The 17,500-nt window shown below is 43.9% G+C and overlaps 1 protein-coding gene across 1 annotated transcript in view; it reads right to left on the bottom strand.

Moving 5' to 3' along the window:
- The window catches only part of LOC117443295 (FERM, ARHGEF and pleckstrin domain-containing protein 1-like), a 19,339-nt gene extending 4,271 nt beyond the window's left edge, over positions 1 to 15,068 (bottom strand). The window contains exons 1-8 of the mRNA XM_034079263.2: positions 14,903 to 15,068; positions 14,672 to 14,767; positions 14,425 to 14,591; positions 11,688 to 11,756; positions 11,516 to 11,591; positions 10,368 to 10,578; positions 2,116 to 2,312; positions 1,720 to 1,809 (exon numbers count right to left, since the gene is read on the bottom strand). Coding sequence (XP_033935154.2) covers positions 1,720 to 1,809; positions 2,116 to 2,312; positions 10,368 to 10,578; positions 11,516 to 11,591; positions 11,688 to 11,756; positions 14,425 to 14,591; positions 14,672 to 14,767; positions 14,903 to 14,992 — 996 coding nt within the window. The 5' untranslated portion in view covers positions 14,993 to 15,068. The remainder of the gene's footprint in view (positions 1 to 1,719; positions 1,810 to 2,115; positions 2,313 to 10,367; positions 10,579 to 11,515; positions 11,592 to 11,687; positions 11,757 to 14,424; positions 14,592 to 14,671; positions 14,768 to 14,902) is intronic.
- Between the last annotated feature and the right edge of the window lie 2,432 nt (positions 15,069 to 17,500).

Here is a 17,500-nt window from a genome sequence, read left to right as displayed (position 1 = left end):
AGAAAAGCAGGCTTTAAAACAAATAAATACACGAAATATACTAAGTCCTTTTCTTCGGGAATTTTATTTAAAACTACCCTGACAGCAACACATATGTGACATAAGATAAGATGAACTTTATTGATCCGATATTGGGAAAAACAATGAGGACACACACGCACACACACGCACGCACACACACTGACCCAGACACACACACACACACACACACACTGACCCAGACACACACACACAGACTGACACACACACACACACACTGACCCAGACACACACACAGACTGACACACACACACACACACTGACCCAGACACACACACACTGACCCACACACACACACACACACACACACACACACACACACACACACACACACACACACACACACACACACACACACACACACACACACACACACACACACACACACACACACACACACACCACACACACACACACACACACACACACACACACACACACACACACACACACACACACACACACACACACACACACACACACACACACTTTGACCCTCCACCCTCGCTGACACAGAGGTGTGATATTCCCCTTCAGAGTAAATCCCACGCGATTAAGGACAGTGAGAGCAGAGCGTCCAGCTGTTTCACAGACGGAGACAGAGAGGGGGAGAGGGGAGAGGGAGAGAGGGAGAGAGGGAGAGAGGGAGAGAGGGAGAGAGGGGGAGAGGGAGAGAGGGAGAGAGGGAGAGAGGGAGAGAGGGAGGAAGGGGGAGAGGGAGGGAGGAAGGGGGAGAGGGAGAGAGGGAGGAAGGGAGAGAGGGAGGAAGGGAGAGAGGGAGGAAGGGAGAGAGGGAGGAAGGGGGAGAGGGGAGGAAGGGTGATGGTGAACACGGGGGAGGAAGGGTGTGTGTTCTCAGTGATGCCAAAGAAAACCTTTAAGAGGCTTTAAAAGAGGAGGCAGCACACGCCTCGCTTCAGAGGCGGTGGAAGCTACTGTCGAGGCGGAAAATCAGCTGAGAGAAAGAAGTCCTGATTTCTATTCTTTGCACTTGTTGTATGTCTTACATCCGTTTATGTTGCATTGTTTAAGGATCCTTTTCATCGCAATAACTGTAGCTAGTGTGCATAGGACCATTTGGTGATATCGCCCGCTCCACCACGAGGTAACGTTACGGTCATAGGGTCTTCGATGTGTGTGTTTCTGCTGACTTCCCCTCACTCGTACCAGACTCACGGCAAACACAAAGTCCGACCCACACTACAGCTGCACACTTTATTCATGCATGCAGAGTCCTTTCTGTTGATTCAGGGGTTTTACTTGTAAAATAAGGAGCGGAGCAAATAGCCTGCGTGGCGTGCGTCAGTTATAACACGTGCTTTGCTTTCTGGTGCAAAACAAGACGCCTTTAGGAAACGCAAGTTCGTTAAGCATGCTCACTGGGAGCTGTGTCTTTATCTGGCACAAGAACAATGTGGAACCTCGGTTGCGGGCTGAACTAAAAGCAGAAAAAAGCCCACTTTCGGGACGCGAAGATAAAAGGAAAGTGGAGCAGAAAGCCCGGGTGGCAACATGTTATTTTAATGTCGTCAGCTTGTGATTTTGGTTCGTCTTTCCCGATATCTGAGGCAGTGAAACCACCGCCTGTGTGACTCACCGTCCCAACACACAAGCTATAATACATGTACTTTAGCCACACATTACCCAGTGTGTGTGTGTGTGTGTGTGTGTGTGTGGTACCTGTGTGATGACCTGCAGATCGTTGAGGAAGGTCCGCTCTGTGGTCAGCAGCTCTTTGGCGATGAAGTAAGCCTTGTCGGTGGGAAACTTCTGAACACAAACGAGAGGGGAGATCAGTCGATACGTCCAACACGTCACTGACTCGCAGACTCCGAACTCAAGACGCCCTAAAACGCACTTTCGAATGACTGCTGTACGAATACTGGAGGATTAGCTTTACTTTGTTTACGTTATTTTATTCTCACCCTGGAAATGGGTGTATGTATAAGTGTACTTATGTATGTACTTTTTTGGTTTTTAATTGTTTTGACAATACATAATAGACATACACAAAACACTACATTGAAAATACACACAACACAAATACATACTTATACACAAAAGTTATTGTCTTACCTTCCTCCTCGCCTCTTCTTCATCCTCGTTGCGGAGACATCCAGCGTCGGCGAGCAGCGGGCTGGTGAGCGGAGCGAGATGTCGAGCCTCTGGGCTTTGACCCCCGACGTTAACGACCGACGGACCGTTTACAGAACCGTTACCGTTTACGACCACAAGGGGACTTCCCAGCGGAGAGTCCTCTGACCCGGGGCTTTCTGTGGGAGAAGAGGAAGATATAGAGAGGGGGGGAAGGGGGAGGAAGGGGGAGGAAGGGGAGAAGAGTTAGAACACTGAATGCTGCTTTCATGAAATTCACTGCCAATACTTTTGGTAGTTTCACTATATTTTGATGACAATACTTTTCTACTTTTACCTGAGTAACATTTTGAATGCAGGACTCTTACTGTAACAGAGTATTCCTACACTCTGGTACTTCTACTTTTACTCAAGTACAACATCTGAGTACTTCTACTTTTACTGAAGTACAAGATCTGAGTACTTCTACTTTTACTCAAGTACAAGATCTGAGTACTTCTACTTTTACTCAAGTACAAGATCTGAGTACTTCTACTTTTACTCAAGTACAAGATCTGAGTACTTCTACTTTTACTCAAGAACAAGATCTGAGTACTTCTACTTTTACTAAGTACAAGATCTGAGTACTTCTACTTTTACTCAAGTACAAGATCTGAGTACTTCTACTTTTACTAAGTACAAGATCTGAGTACTTCTACTTTTACTCAAGTACAAGATCTGAGTACTTCTACTTTTACTCAAGTACAAGATCTGAGTACTTCTACTTTTACTTAAGTACAAGATCTGAGTACTTCTACTTTTACTCAAGTACAAGATCTGAGTACTTCTACTTTTACTCAAGTACAAGATCTGAGTACTTCTACTTTTACTCAAGTACAACATCTGAGTACTTCTACTTTTACTGAAGTACAAGATCTGAGTACTTCTACTTTTACTCAAGAACAAGATCTGAGTACTTCTACTTTTACTAAGTACAAGATCTGAGTACTTCTACTTTTACTAAGTACAAGATCTGAGTACTTCTACTTTTACTCAAGTACAAGATCTGAGTACTTCTACTTTTACTAAGTACAAGATCTGAGTACTTCTACTTTTACTCAAGTACAAGATCTGAGTACTTCTACTTTTACTCAAGTACAAGATCTGAGTACTTCTACTTTTACTTAAGTACAAGATCTGAGTACTTCTACTTTTACTCAAGTACAAGATCTGAGTACTTCTACTTTTACTCAAGTACAAGATCTGAGTACTTCTACTTTTACTCAAGTACAACATCTGAGTACTTCTACTTTTACTGAAGTACAAGATCTGAGTACTTCTACTTTTACTCAAGAACAAGATCTGAGTACTTCTACTTTTACTAAGTACAAGATCTGAGTACTTCTACTTTTACTCAAGTACAAGATCTGAGTACTTCTACTTTTACTAAGTACAAGATCTGAGTACTTCTACTTTTACTCAAGTACAAGATCTGAGTACTTCTACTTTTACTCAAGTACAAGATCTGAGTACTTCTACTTTTACTTAAGTACAAGATCTGAGTACTTCTACTTTTACTCAAGTACAAGATCTGAGTACTTCTACTTTTACTCAAGTACAAGATCTGAGTACTTCTACTTTTACTCAAGTACAAACATCTGAGTACTTCTACTTTTACTGAAGTACAAGATCTGAGTACTTCTACTTTTACTCAAGCAGATCTGAGTACTTCTACTTTTACTCAAGTACAAGATCTGAGTACTTCTACTTTTACTGAAGTACAAGATCTGAGTACTTCTACTTAAGTACAAGACCTAAGTACTTCTACTTAAGTACAAGACCTGAGTACTTCTACTTAAGTACAAGACCTGAGTACTTCTACTTTTGAAAAGATAAGAAGTACTCAGATCCAGGTTCAAACTAAAGAAACGCTACGATCACTCGACGAGATCTACTTTTATGGAAGCCTATTTCCACCAGTTAAAGACAAAAGAGAAAGATCTTGCCGGTCATTATTATGAGAAACTTCTCCATAATTACGACTTAAAAATAACTTCAGTTTCAGTTCCGTATTTTAATGACTCTTTCAGGCACAAATGGGCTTCCATGCTTTTTGGGTTCTCCTCTAAAATATGGTTAAAAAGTTTTAAAAGAAGGAAGAAAGTAGAAGTTAGTCAGAAGCTGTGGGTTATGAGAGAGACATGTCCGTGCATTATAAGGTAAAACTAATAGTTGAGTCGACTAGTGGAAGAATAGTTTCAACACTGGTAGAAAACGAATTACTGCCGCACTATGACGACGTGTATTTACTAAATTGGCTTTTCTGTTTCCCTTAAAATGCACTTTAGATGTGATGACGGCAACAAATCTGGTCTGAATGCAACTTATCGTGGAAATGTCCCGACAGAAGAACAATAGCCGCGTTCACACTGCGGTACTTTTCCCACAAAGGTTCATGCGAATTTAGTTCCAAGTACAGATCGCGTTCACACCAGAATAAATCCCTGGGGAGGATTAGGCAAATGAAGCCGCTGACGTCACTTCTTCTTCTTCTGCTTTGGATTTACTGGCAGGCCGCAAACCACTTCACGGCGTATACTGCCGCCCAAAGTCCCCGGCCGGAAGTCCCCGGAGTTGGGGAAGGCTTCAGTAGAAGCTGCTGGGAGTCCCAGCAGCTTCTACTGAAGCCTTCCGAGTAAATCGCCAGAACGCCGACACCTCCTCATCTCCACCGCTCCCATGTTTTATTTTGTGTTGACATAAGTTAGTCTCTCTGCGTTTCTGCGCTGGGCTAATGCTAATAATGCTAATGAGAGGATAATAAAATGGCGGCTTCACAAAACTTTTTGGGAGTTTTACGGGCGTGGTTTGCAATCCGCCAGCCAATCAGGAATATAGCTCTTTTCTCACAAAAGAGCCGCTCGAAAGTCCCTGCTCTCTAGCAGGGACTTTCGAGCGGGTAAAAAGGTTCGCATGAACTACTTTTAGTACCGGCTCTTTTTGGTGTGAACGCGATCATGAACTAAGTTCGCATGAACCTTTGTGGGAAAAGTACCGCAGTGTGAACGCAACTTATAAGTCAAAAGCTACGTCTCACTACGACTAGTCACTACAAACTACTACAAGTTGTGACCGTATACTTGCCCGTGTGCAAAGCCTCCAAAGAGTCCACTGTCTCTCAAAAACCACTGAGCGTAGATCTGTGACGGTGCTATGAAGAAAAGGAACTTGCCACGAAACAAAACACGTGAAACTACGAGCTAGACAACATGCAACACAGACGGGTCAGACCACCGAACAAAACCTCTACGCTACGACTAGCTAACACAACACATGGGAGGGGGTGGCGAGGCACACTTAAGGCACACTTAAGGGAAAATGGGTGGGGGAGTTTGAGGGGTTTCTTTCTCTACAGAAAATGCTGGAGTCCCTTTTTATTTCCAACAAACAAGGTCGTTTTTTTATTGACACTAGTGCACACAGTTACAGCGTTAAAAGAGAGACGAAGGGCAACGAGATTAAACCTTTCAAAGACAAGAAAATAAAATGTAAAAGGTGTTTTTTAATGGGAATAAAAAGGACAGGTGAGCAGGAATACAAAGAGGGAAAACCAGTGGGTCTTATGCGTTGAGAGAAGCCCTTTCTTTTGAGAGGAATAAAGACACTTTTCTGGTGGCCTTTCCAGTATTTTTTGCAATAATATGCTTTAGATTCGTCGCAGAAGCGTTTCCCAAGCTTCACATCCGAACGTAAGAATAGCCAGAAAGCCGGTTCATCCCTTCAAAAGACGTCAGTCGGTAAAACGCGTGTTAAGTGATGCTTAAGAAAATAGTCCCGACATTTGGGAAAATACTCGGATTCTTGCCAAGCATTTTATAGCACTGTCTCACATAACTCTTTGCCCAAAATCATAGCTGCGTGTGAAACCGCAGAAATACAATGATTGAAAGTAAATCTAGAAAACAACGTGGCTCTGATTAACCCTTAACATACGAATGACCGCGTACAAAAGCACCGTCGATCAGTCGGTTACTGTACATTCAAAAGCCTCAATGGACATGGTGAAATACTCAACTCCAGTTCTCGTGTGTGTGTGTGTGTGTGTGTGTGTGTGTGTGTGTGTGTGTGTGTGTGTGTGTGTGTGTGTGTGTGTGTGTGTGTGTGTGTGTGTGTGTGTGTGTGTGTGTGTGAGTGTGTGTGTGTGTGTGTGTGTCCATCTTCCGACAATACTCAGACTTTCCCACCTTACGAAACGTCTCTCTGAACTATCTTTGCACTTGCGTTAAGCTTTAACTTCACTCGTGTCCGTCTACCTTCTCTCTCTCTCTCTCTTTTGAAAACACACTGGAGTTGAGTCAGCCATGTTCTATCCTTGTGTCGCTGCGGGCGGAAACATTAATCCTGAATATGTGAAGGGTGCAGGAGATGAACCGTGGCAGTGTTGGAACAAAAAAGGCATGAAACTTTGTGAAGAAGAAAAACAGGAAACGAGACATTTGTAACCTGCCCCGAATGTTTCTCAAACATCTGAAAGCATTTCGAGCCCCGTGACACAAACACCAAGTGATGAAACGAGCATGATGACAGAAAAGCAGGGACATTGCTCGCCAGGTTAACATGCATTCAGTTTGAGGAGAAAGGAAAACAGTTCCCAGTGACATGCGCAAAACAGTGCATTTACAAAGCGTGGACATTTTGCTGCGAGGAGAGAAAAGGTGTGGCTTTCGGAAAGGGGCTACACATGAGGTGATCAAATCGAGGCCAAGTTAAGTCACTTAGTAGATTTAAATGCATCGAGAAGTAGCTCAAAGAAACCCTGCTCAGATTAAACCTAAAATCATGAATATGTACACTAGGGCTGTGCAATTAATCGTACTTTAAATCGCAATTATGATTTTGGCCTATTATGAAAACATAATCGAAAAATTATTTGTTGTGACAGTGCACTGCAACATATTTGATCGAATTTATTTGTATTTATATATGTTTAGTAGCTTGTGGAAGTGCGCGCCAAAATATTTGTTGATATTGTTTATTTGTATTTATTATTTTTGATACTATTTATTTAAATGTATTATTTATTTTTGTATTGGTTTTCCAGTCGAAATCAACAGTTAAAAAGATACTGTTCAAATTATTATTTGTATTTGTTTTAACGTTTAATAAATGGATGTTTTCAAAGTCAATTAATAATCGTATTTAATATTTAACAATCAATTATTGACCAAAATAATCGTGATGATGATTTTTGCCATTATGGCACAGCCCTAATGTACACTTTGATTAGTGTTCGCACCGAGCCTAAACACGACATGCCGATTAACAGCAGCATGGCTAGGGCAAGAGAATAAGCAGTGAATGCAAATGACCGTGATTGGATGCAGTGCCAGAAACACCTTCAATAAAACAGCAACAAAAAGAGGACGGCATCCAAAGAACGTGTTTTTTATCAAGCGTGCCAGGGGCCGAGCAAAGCAAAGCAGAACGCTGTGGACGGCTGCGCGGCTAAGGACGACGTGTGTGAGGATAGGAAAGGGAAAAGACCGAAAGGAATGTATCACAAATACGATTATAAAAGCGGGTCTTCATTCTCTCCCTCACATTTAGCTGATGCAAATCTATTTGAGATATTGAGAAGTACTACAACAAACATCCAAAGTACAGGGCACCCACAATGACAGGAAGTGCTCGGAAAGCGAACGAGAAGCACCCACATTATTCTACCAAGACGATTCTGTAATCAGTCCCTCCGTCTATCGGCTATCCCCTTAAAGTCCTCCTATTGCACGAGACGACAGCGATACAATTATAAAAGTGAGATTTAGAGAAACTTCTACACAACGCTAAATGTTATCACAACGAACGGGGGTAAGACCAAGAAAGGCAGCAGGTCCTGGTCCACTCTTTCTGAAAACAAACCGCCGGAACATCAGTTCCTTCTTTCCTTTCCAACACCTTAATGTCGCAATAACATGCATTTACGTTCAACTTTAAATCGTCCTAAACAGAGTAAAGTTATAGCACTAATAGCAACTATTCTCTACTACCTCATGCACACCAACGCAACTCCGGTTCAAGCTCCGTGAGCTTTTCAGGTTCAGAACCGGTTCTTCGGTTTAGCTCCGGCTCTTTTCACACCGCCCAGAGTCCGACTGGTGCTGCGTCATCGTTTGCGTCATGACGTAACCGTTTGCTTCATAAAGCCAACCCGCGCGGAAACCCCTCACAGCTCACACCGACAACAACAACAACAACAACAATGGCCGATTGTGCTCCAGCTTCCTCTGCACCTCTTCGGAAGCCCAGATTCCCAGTAAGTAGCTGGTCTCCTCAGTGGACCACTGCTGCTTGTTAGGTTTCTCCATCGTACAAACTGGATAAAACGCGGGCTTGTTGTTGTTGTTCAGGAGTTGACCCCGCCCCCGCCCCGCCTCGACGTAAGCGTGACGTATGCGGTGCTTTTGCTCCGGCCGGACAATTTGTTGGTGCTTGAAACGAACCGGATTCCGGAGCTAAGAGGCGGCTCCGCTGTGGTGTGAACAGGAAAACCCGGTGCTTTTCAAGCTCCGAACCGGCCCTGAAACACCGCTGGTGTGAATGAGGTACGTGAGATAGTTTTCCTTCAGATTTCCTACATCATGAGTCTTTTGCATATATATATAAAAACACTGAATTTACATTGTTTTAGGTTATGGCACATTTTAAGGACGGGTACTTGATGTTTTAACTTTAGCATTGAGTCTCCAACACAAAACAAGGATTTTAGGGGTTTAAAAAATGAAAGGAAGTATTATAAAGTCATCGTAAAAGAAGGGCAGAGATCCGAGTTAAAAAACCTACAAAACATGTCAATTTTCAAACTCCAAAACTATGCGCTTGTTATAAAAAGGTGCATCACAGCAAGAGGAAACGTGGACTAGGATAATATCGCGATTCACAGTAGAGTATTTCTTCTATTACCGTAGCTTACACACAACCAGCGCAGTATCTGGACTACACTAACGGAGATGCGCCTATCGTGCATATCTTCACCCTTCAACAGCTGAAAACCCGCCCTCCGACGTCTTCCTCGTTAAAGCGATAACGGCCTCCTTCCCTCTCCTCTCTCTGCCCGGTCTCCCCCTCTTCCAGCCCGAAAGAGAACTTATTGCGACCAATCGGGGACGAGTTCACGCCGTTGGAGTTCACGGAATTCAAGGAGCTAACCGCGGCGGGATTCCCGTACATTAACGGGTGGCTGTAAGCGCCGCTGCTGCCGGTTTCCGACTCTTCCTCGTCGCTGGTTTCGGATCCAGAGCCGCTGCTTGTGGATCCGTCGATCATTTGAACCGGCGCGTTTATATTGTTGTGATTGTCCCGCGTGGGGTTTGTCCCGGGTTTTCCCTGACGTCCAAACAGCCGCTGAACGGTGTTCGTTCGCGCCTGTCCGTGATTTCCCGCGTGATTCCCGTTCGTGGGAATCGTTCTGCGCTCCATCGGGGCCGAACACGGCGCTTGGACGTGCGACGCAGAGCGATGAGGGGCGTGCTGGTGCACAGGTGTGGATGTCAATTGGCTGAGAATAAACGGATCTGTGTCCGAGCGATTTCGCGCGTTGTTGTTGAGATGCGGTTTGGCGAAATGAGTGCGGTTCGAGGTGACCGGGGAGTAGCTACCGTAGTGGATCTGAGCCAGAGGAGGTGTCGGAACGCCGGGAGCTTCAACTGGGAAAACTCCGGGACGCTTAACGAAATAATGCGACTGATCGTTCGTCATCTCGGCGTGACTGAGGGAGTTCGTGCGGTGGTGGAAGCTGCCGATCACCGGGCTGGCGCACTGACTTCTCGTCCCGTTTCCGAACGACCGCCCTAAAACCTGCTTTTCTCGCCCGTGAAACACTTCGTCCAGGAGCGTGCTGTGGAGCGGGAGACGACCGTGAAATGAACCGCTGTTCGGCACCATTTCATCATCCGTTATCTCGTGGCTAAGCGTGTTAGGATCTACGGTACTTCTATTACCCAGAACACCTTGCTGCTGCTGCTGCATCAGCCCCTGGTGATTGGTGTGGTAGAACCCGTTTACAGCCCCAAACAGACTCCCTGCTTGCCCCCCATGCTTATTATTAATATTATATACACTAGGCTCGTCCGCTTTGCTGTCAGTTGCCCCGCTGCGGCCCCTGCTGCTCTTCGTCACATCACATTCACTGTCTATGTCGCTGCAGTCTATGTAAGGAATAGAAGAGCTGCTGCCTTTGTTAGCCCTGCAGGATGGACCTGGGTTCAGGAACTGATGGTCCGATGCCGATCCGCCGCCGTTATGATTCTGTTTGGATTGAGTCGGGTCTGATTTGGGCGCCGTGGGTTCCTCGTGGAAACCGTTGGTGTTGGATGTGGCCCCCGGTGGATCCTCGGAGCCGTTACACTCGCCTCGAGGGCCGAGTCTGGAGGAGTCGGGCTGGTCTGATGACTGCACAGACATGGCACTCTGTGGAGGAGGAGATGGGTGAGAAAAAATAAAAAAGGGGGAAGAAGCACACAAGTTATTCAGGGATAAACTTGCTGAAGAAGTTGCCATGTTTGATTTCGTGCTCTCGGGAAAAAGGCGCAAAGAATTCCCAAATTGGGATCAATAAAGTACTTATCCATCTATCTATCCATCCATCCATCTATCTATCTATCTGTCTGTCTGTCTGTCTATCTATCTATCTATCTATTCATCTATCCATCTATCTATCTATCGGTATGTCTGTCTATCCATCTATTCATCTATCTATCTATCCATCTATCTATCCATCTGTCTATCCATCTATCTATCCATCCATCTATCTATCTATCTATCCATCCATCCATCTGTCTATCTATCTATCCATCCATCTATCTATCTATCCATCTATCTATCTATCCATCCATCCATCTGTCTATCTATCTATCCATCCATCTATCTATCTATCCATCTATCCATCTATCCATCTATCTATCTATCTATCTATCTATTCATCCATCTATCTATCTATCTATCTATCTATCCATCCATCCATCTATCTATCTATCTATCTACTGGAACGCATGGAGGTCAAATGTTGGACGTTTTAACTTTGTGTGTAAATAAAGGTTTGAAGCAACTGTTATTTTGTATAAATTGATTGTTGTGCTTTTATTTAATCTTAATTTGTGCATATGTATATATATATATATAGGTATATACATATTTTTATACACATTTTTATATACAGCTTTTTTGTGTTCAGGATTGTGGGAAACGGTATTTCGATCTCTCTGTCTTTTGACAATTGATAATAAAGTTCACTTTGACTTTGAAGTTATTCAGGAATAAACTTGCAGAAGAATCCCAACCTGTGTGTGTGAATACATGTGTGTGTGTGTGTGTGTGTGTGTGTGTGTGTGTGTGTGTGTGTGTTCACCTCTTTTGGCACGGGTGTTCTGAAGGAAGACGACTGAGGCGTCATGCCGCTGTTGGACAGGATCTTACTGTGCTTCCTGGAAAAGGAGAGGAAGGCTGAGATGAAGTCAAACTGGGTTAAAATCATCAGGAATGTGATCGTGTTTTCTGTGAATGAAGATGAAAAGTTTCACCTTTCAAATGGAACTTTCTTGAGCTCTGTGTCTTTTACATAATCGATGATCTGCTTCTGGGTTCGACCGCTGCAGGAACAAAGGGAGAAACACTTGAGTGAAGCTACTTTGTATACCGTACTTTTCGGACTATACAGCGCACCTGCATACAAGCCGCAGCAGCTAAATTGTCCGTCTGTCTTGCTCTCGTTCTGTCTCTCGGTTCCACTTTTACTTTGGCGTGCTACCTGTCTCACTCTTTTCCGGCCTCCAGCTTTTCCCGCTGGAGCCCGCCCCTTAGAGGTGGCGGGCGCGGACCGGTCCTAGAGCCCGTAGTGTTAAAGGTGGTTAATTGTACCTGTAAAATCCATAGATTTAGGAGGTCCCCTAGTGGCCGTTAGCTGTACAAAAAAAATGGGGAAGAAAGTTGCGGCTTATAGTCCGAAAAGTACGGTATTTACTTTACTACATTTTGGAGGCTATTTTTTTACTTTTTATTCCACTAGTTACCAGCTGGTTTCAAAGAATCCATTTAAAGAAGCCCCTCCTTTATCGAGTGCAACACTGACATGTCTGCATTAATCCAGTATCACAGTCCACATGATAACAAAGGCATCCCAGCTGTTTCTCCACACACTGCGCTGTCGAATGACCTTTCACATCTTCACTGATCCTTAAGCTACGGCGTGTTTTACAGATAGTCTCTGACTGAACTGATTACTGAGCCGATGCGCTCTGCGGTAACAAAGTCCATACAGCTTCAATAAAGCCAGAGACACTTCTGCATCTTAACCACCTGAAGAATCTGCTCAACGCCAACATGGAGTCTGACATTCTGACATTTCTCTTTATTTGTTACGACTATTCTATTTGTTTTAGGTCGTTACATATTCCAGTAATGCCAACATCTGTTTAATCTCATTCTGCAAATCCTCAGATGTACCTTTAGTATCTCTTGATGCATTGCTTGTTTTCATATCATTATTTAACCAGATAAGTAGGGGTGGGTATCGTTTGAAATGTATCGATTCCGGTTCTTATCGATTCCGGTTCTTATTGATTCCCCGTTTCGATTCCAAAATTGCAAAAGAAAGAGGTCAAACATTTAGATAACAAAAATAGCTGTGCTTTATTTTAACTGAGCTCTGCCTGTGGCGAGCTATTAACAGGCGTTACACTGTGCCTTGTCTTTTTCTTTCTAGTGTAGTGGCGCCTCACTCCAGAGCATTTACCGCGACCCATCTTCGGTGTTATGAAGTGACTGAGCACGTGAACTGCCTACGGGAGGGCGCGGGGGGAGCCTCGCTGCGGGGCAACTGTGGACCTCTGTCGCCGGTCAGCCTAACTTACATGATGCCGTTATTAAGGGCGGTGCCGGCCGTCAGCGAACCGGACGTCAACGGCCCGCTGACGACCCGCTGACGACCGGCCGTTCTGTGATTCTCCGGGTCCGCCCTGTATTCCACCGGGTCGCCGCGGCGCAGATGGACCCGGTGGAATACAGGGTCTACCGCGTTTGGGAACCGTTAAGCAGAACCAAAATTGTGTATTTTGTATGGGTACCCGGGAGGGTTTCCGTTAGCCGGTAATTACCGGTTTGTAGCTGGTAAAATGTATAAAAAACCGGTAAATTCTAAACCTGACGGTCAAAATGTCTGGTAATAATTAGGGAGGCTCCGATCGATCGGCCGCCGGTCATTATCGGCCGATATTCACTCTTAATAGTTTGATCGGTGCTCTCTATAAAGGCCGATCAGGAGAGCTGGGTCTGATCGATATGGACAGAAACGCGAGTGAAGTGTAACCGGAGCGAGAGAGAGATCAGATCAGCTGCTGAGTCTGACCGAGACACGCAGCTCTGCATGATCACCTGAAGCCCCGCCCTCTGTTTAGCGAGCTGCAGGAGAAACTGACGGGCTGTCAGGAGAGAGAGGGGAGGGAGAGGATCCGTTTCTCCCGTGTTATTATTCAAAGTTGATGTAAACTTCTGAATAATGTACGTTATCTACTACAAGTAGTTTGTTTGAATGTAATAATTATGTTGTTTGTGGAATCATTTATTGAAAAATGAATCTGAATTTTTCGATCTGTTACGATTATAAACTGAAGCAATATAAAAATGAGCCCCGTGAACTGAGTTTTAAACTGAAGCATATCTGCTCATAGTCCGGTAATTACCTGCTAACGGAAACTCTGCCACACAACTATTATTATTATTGAAATATGACCGGTAAGTTTCAAATTAGTCCGGTAAAATAAATTCTGCCCGGACATTTGACCGGCGAGAAAAAATCCTAGCGGAAACCCTGGTACCCGGTGCCCGGCATTTTCTTATCGGTTCCCAACCCTACAGATAAGTGCCGTTAAGATTAGAAAATGTCTTTCAAAAGGCAGCAGCAATCGTGTTTCATGGGATACTTGAGGCAGATGATAGCTATGTGATTAACATGATGACTCAGCCTCTATGGAGAGAGACATCAAGCATGCTCATTTCTGACGTGGAGCTAATCTGAAGTAAACATTGAATACTGCTTTCTACTCCTCCATATTGTGACTGTGTGACTCCCTCTCTTGATATCAGCATGTGAAGGACACTGCTCAGGAACTAGTCTCTGTATGTGATGACTCCTTCCCTTCTGGAGAGGATCCCAGACACGTGGATCCTGAGGCTGAAGCTCAAGCCTGGGACCAGGGAGATTTTTCTAATAATGCAAACGTTGTAATGTCAGATCCCTGTTTTCCCCCGTCCCCTCCTTACCTGAAGCGGAACGAGGACCCTCTGGTGAACAGGATGGGTTTGGGTTTGGGCTTCGGCTCCTCGAAGAGTCTGAAGAAGGCGTGATATTCTACGCAGATCTTCCAGAAGATCTTACAGCAATCCCTGCTGGCCATGGCGAACTCCAGCGTGTCGTGATGGGCGCTTTGCTGGAAGACGTGAAGATAAGTTTCATACGGAGCGAAGGTGGGAAATTAAGTCGGGAAAGGAGGGAGGAAGCGAAACTCACAGCGGGGTCTGCTCTCAGCTTGATTAGAAACCGTTTGCGCTTGAAGCTGAGTTTGCGAACCTTGGACCAGTTGAAGGCGTTAATTTTTGTGTATCCCTTTAATAAAGAAGAAGATATATGAGAATACATCACAATTTCTTAAACAAGTTGTGTACAAAATGTGTATTATTGTAAGCATGCCACAAAAACACTAATTACTGCAAAATACGGATCAGATATCGATGCATTTACCTGGAAAACCAGCACGCCGATGTGCGCCACGGCCAGGCTGAGTTTGGTTCCCTCGCGGTCTTTGGCCGGATGAAGACGAACGCCGTACATCTCCAAACGCCGGGCGATTTCCAGCAGCTGGTAGTCCGATTCCGCAGGAGTCTGCCCGCTGGGGACGAGGCGTAACAATCACGAGATCAGGTACGATACGATAAGAAGTACTTTATTGATCCAAATGTGGCGTAGCAGCAGCATAAAAAGACGAGGCATTGACATTAGAGAAATGAAGAGACTAGTCATGTAAGAGATAATTAATCATCTTATCAATCCACAGCTAATGCAACTATTTAATAATGATATGATACACTTTGTTTGTATGGCGCCTTTCGTGCACAAAGCAGCCCAACTATAGGCTACAATAAAACAATTTAAAATAAAAAAATATACACAGTAAAACAAGGACAATGATACCAGTGAGAATCGAAAGTTAACCCAAATTAAAAGCCATATTAAAAAGATTTTAATTTCTCAAGTTAAGTTGAGGTTCTTCTTCGTTGGTATTGCGTGCACCAGGTGTTCATGTTTCTGTTGCAGACTTACTGTGATTGTAAAAACAACACACAGTATCACAACACGAGATCAGGTGGCGATTACCCGCAGTGGGCGGAGGAGAAATCTGTCGCAGCAGAAGCGTGTTTCCCTTCAACTGGGAAATGACTTCCTGTTTCCTGTATGATCGGCTGAATTAGCCACTTCCTTCCTACGAGGGCTTGGGCAGCCTGAAGGATTGAAGATGAGGAGGAGGGGGAGCCCACAGAAAAGAGTGTGGGGTGCAAAGGGTAGGGGTTAGCTTCTCTGTGGTTAAGCACAGGTTTTAGGGGAATTTGCATCGATAAAAAACAAGGAAATGCATTTTTTTTTTTTTTTTTTTTGCAAACAATGGAAGTGAAAGCAGAGCTCGAGAGGTGGGAGAAGTACTCAGATGTTGTACTGGAGTAAAAGTATAAGTACTCAGGTCTATTAAAAGTAGAAGTACTCAGGTCTAGTAAAAGTAGAAGTACTCGGGTCTAGTAAAAGTAGAAGTACTCGGGTCTAGTAAAAGTAGAAGTACTCGGGTCTAGTAAAAGTAGAAGTACTCAGGTCTAGTAAAAGTAGAAGTACTCAGGTCTAGTAAAAGTAGAAGTACTCAGGTCTAGTAAAAGTAGAAGTACTCAGGTCTAGTAAAAGTACTCAGATCTTGTACTTGAGTAAAAGTAGAAGTACTCAGATCTTGTACTTGAGTAAAAGTAGAAGAACTCAGATCTTGTACTTGAGTAAAAGTAGAAGTACTCAGGTCTAGTAAAAGTACTCAGGTCTAGTAAAAGTAGAAGTACTCAGGTCTAGTAAAAGTAGAAGTACTCAGGTCTAGTAAAAGTACTCAGATCTTGTTCTTGAGTAAAAGTAGAAGTTCTCAGATCTTGTACTTGAGTAAAAGTAGAAGTACTCAGATATTGTACTTGAGTAAAAGTAGAAGTACTCAGATCTTGTTCTTGAGTAAAAGTAGAAGTACTCAGGTCTTGTACTTGAGTAAAAGTAGAAGTACTCAGATCTTGTACTTGAGTAAAAGTAGAAGTTCTCAGATCTTGTACTTGAGTAAAAGTAGAAGTACTCAGATCTTGTACTTGAGTAAAAGTAGAAGTACTCAGATATTGTACTTGAGTAAAAGTAGAAGTACTCAGATCTTGTACTTGAGTAAAAGTAGAAGTACTCAGATCTTGCACTTGAGTAAAAGTAGAAGTACTCAGATCTTGTACTTGAGTAAAAGTAGAAGTACTCAGATCTTGCACTTGAGTACAAGTAGAAGTACTCAGATCTTGTACTTGAGTAAAAGTAGAAGTACTCAGATCTTGCACTTGAGTAAAAGTAGAAGTACTCAGATCTTGTACTTGAGTAAAAGTAGAAGTACTCAGATCTTGCACTTGAGTACAAGTAGAAGTACTCAGATCTTGTACTTGAGTACAAGTAGAAGTACCAGAGTGTAGGAATGTCACAAGTAAAAGCATAAAAATCTCAAAGCTGTTTCATTTACTGTGTTAATGTGTTGTCCCAAGGGCACGGAGGGGTGCAATGTTGCATGTTTGCAGATAACCACCTCTGCGGGGAGGGGATTAAAGTGTGTGTGTGTGTGTGTGTGTGTGTGTGTGTGTGTGTGTAGTTGTGGTTTAAAGAGATAACCATCTCTGCAGGGGGGAAACGTATGGGTTGGGTTTGTTTGGAGAGCACATTTGAATACACTGATAAACATCTCGGTGTGTGTTTTACGTTAAAAACTATTTCTTCCGACACCTTAAAGCCACACACACACACACACACACACACACACACACACACACACACACACACACACACACACACACACACACACACACACACACACACACACACACACACACACACACACACACACACACACCACACACACACACACACACACACACACACACACACACACACACACACACACACACACACACACACACACCACACACACACAACACACACACACACACACACACACACACTACACACACACACACCACACACACACACACACACACACACACACACACACACCACACA

This window comes from Pseudochaenichthys georgianus, unplaced genomic scaffold (assembly GCF_902827115.2).
Source record: "Pseudochaenichthys georgianus unplaced genomic scaffold, fPseGeo1.2 scaffold_578_arrow_ctg1, whole genome shotgun sequence".
NCBI lineage: Eukaryota > Metazoa > Chordata > Actinopteri > Perciformes > Channichthyidae > Pseudochaenichthys > Pseudochaenichthys georgianus.
Note: the sequence above shows the minus strand (reverse complement) of the source record. Positions and strands in the feature narration are given on the sequence as shown.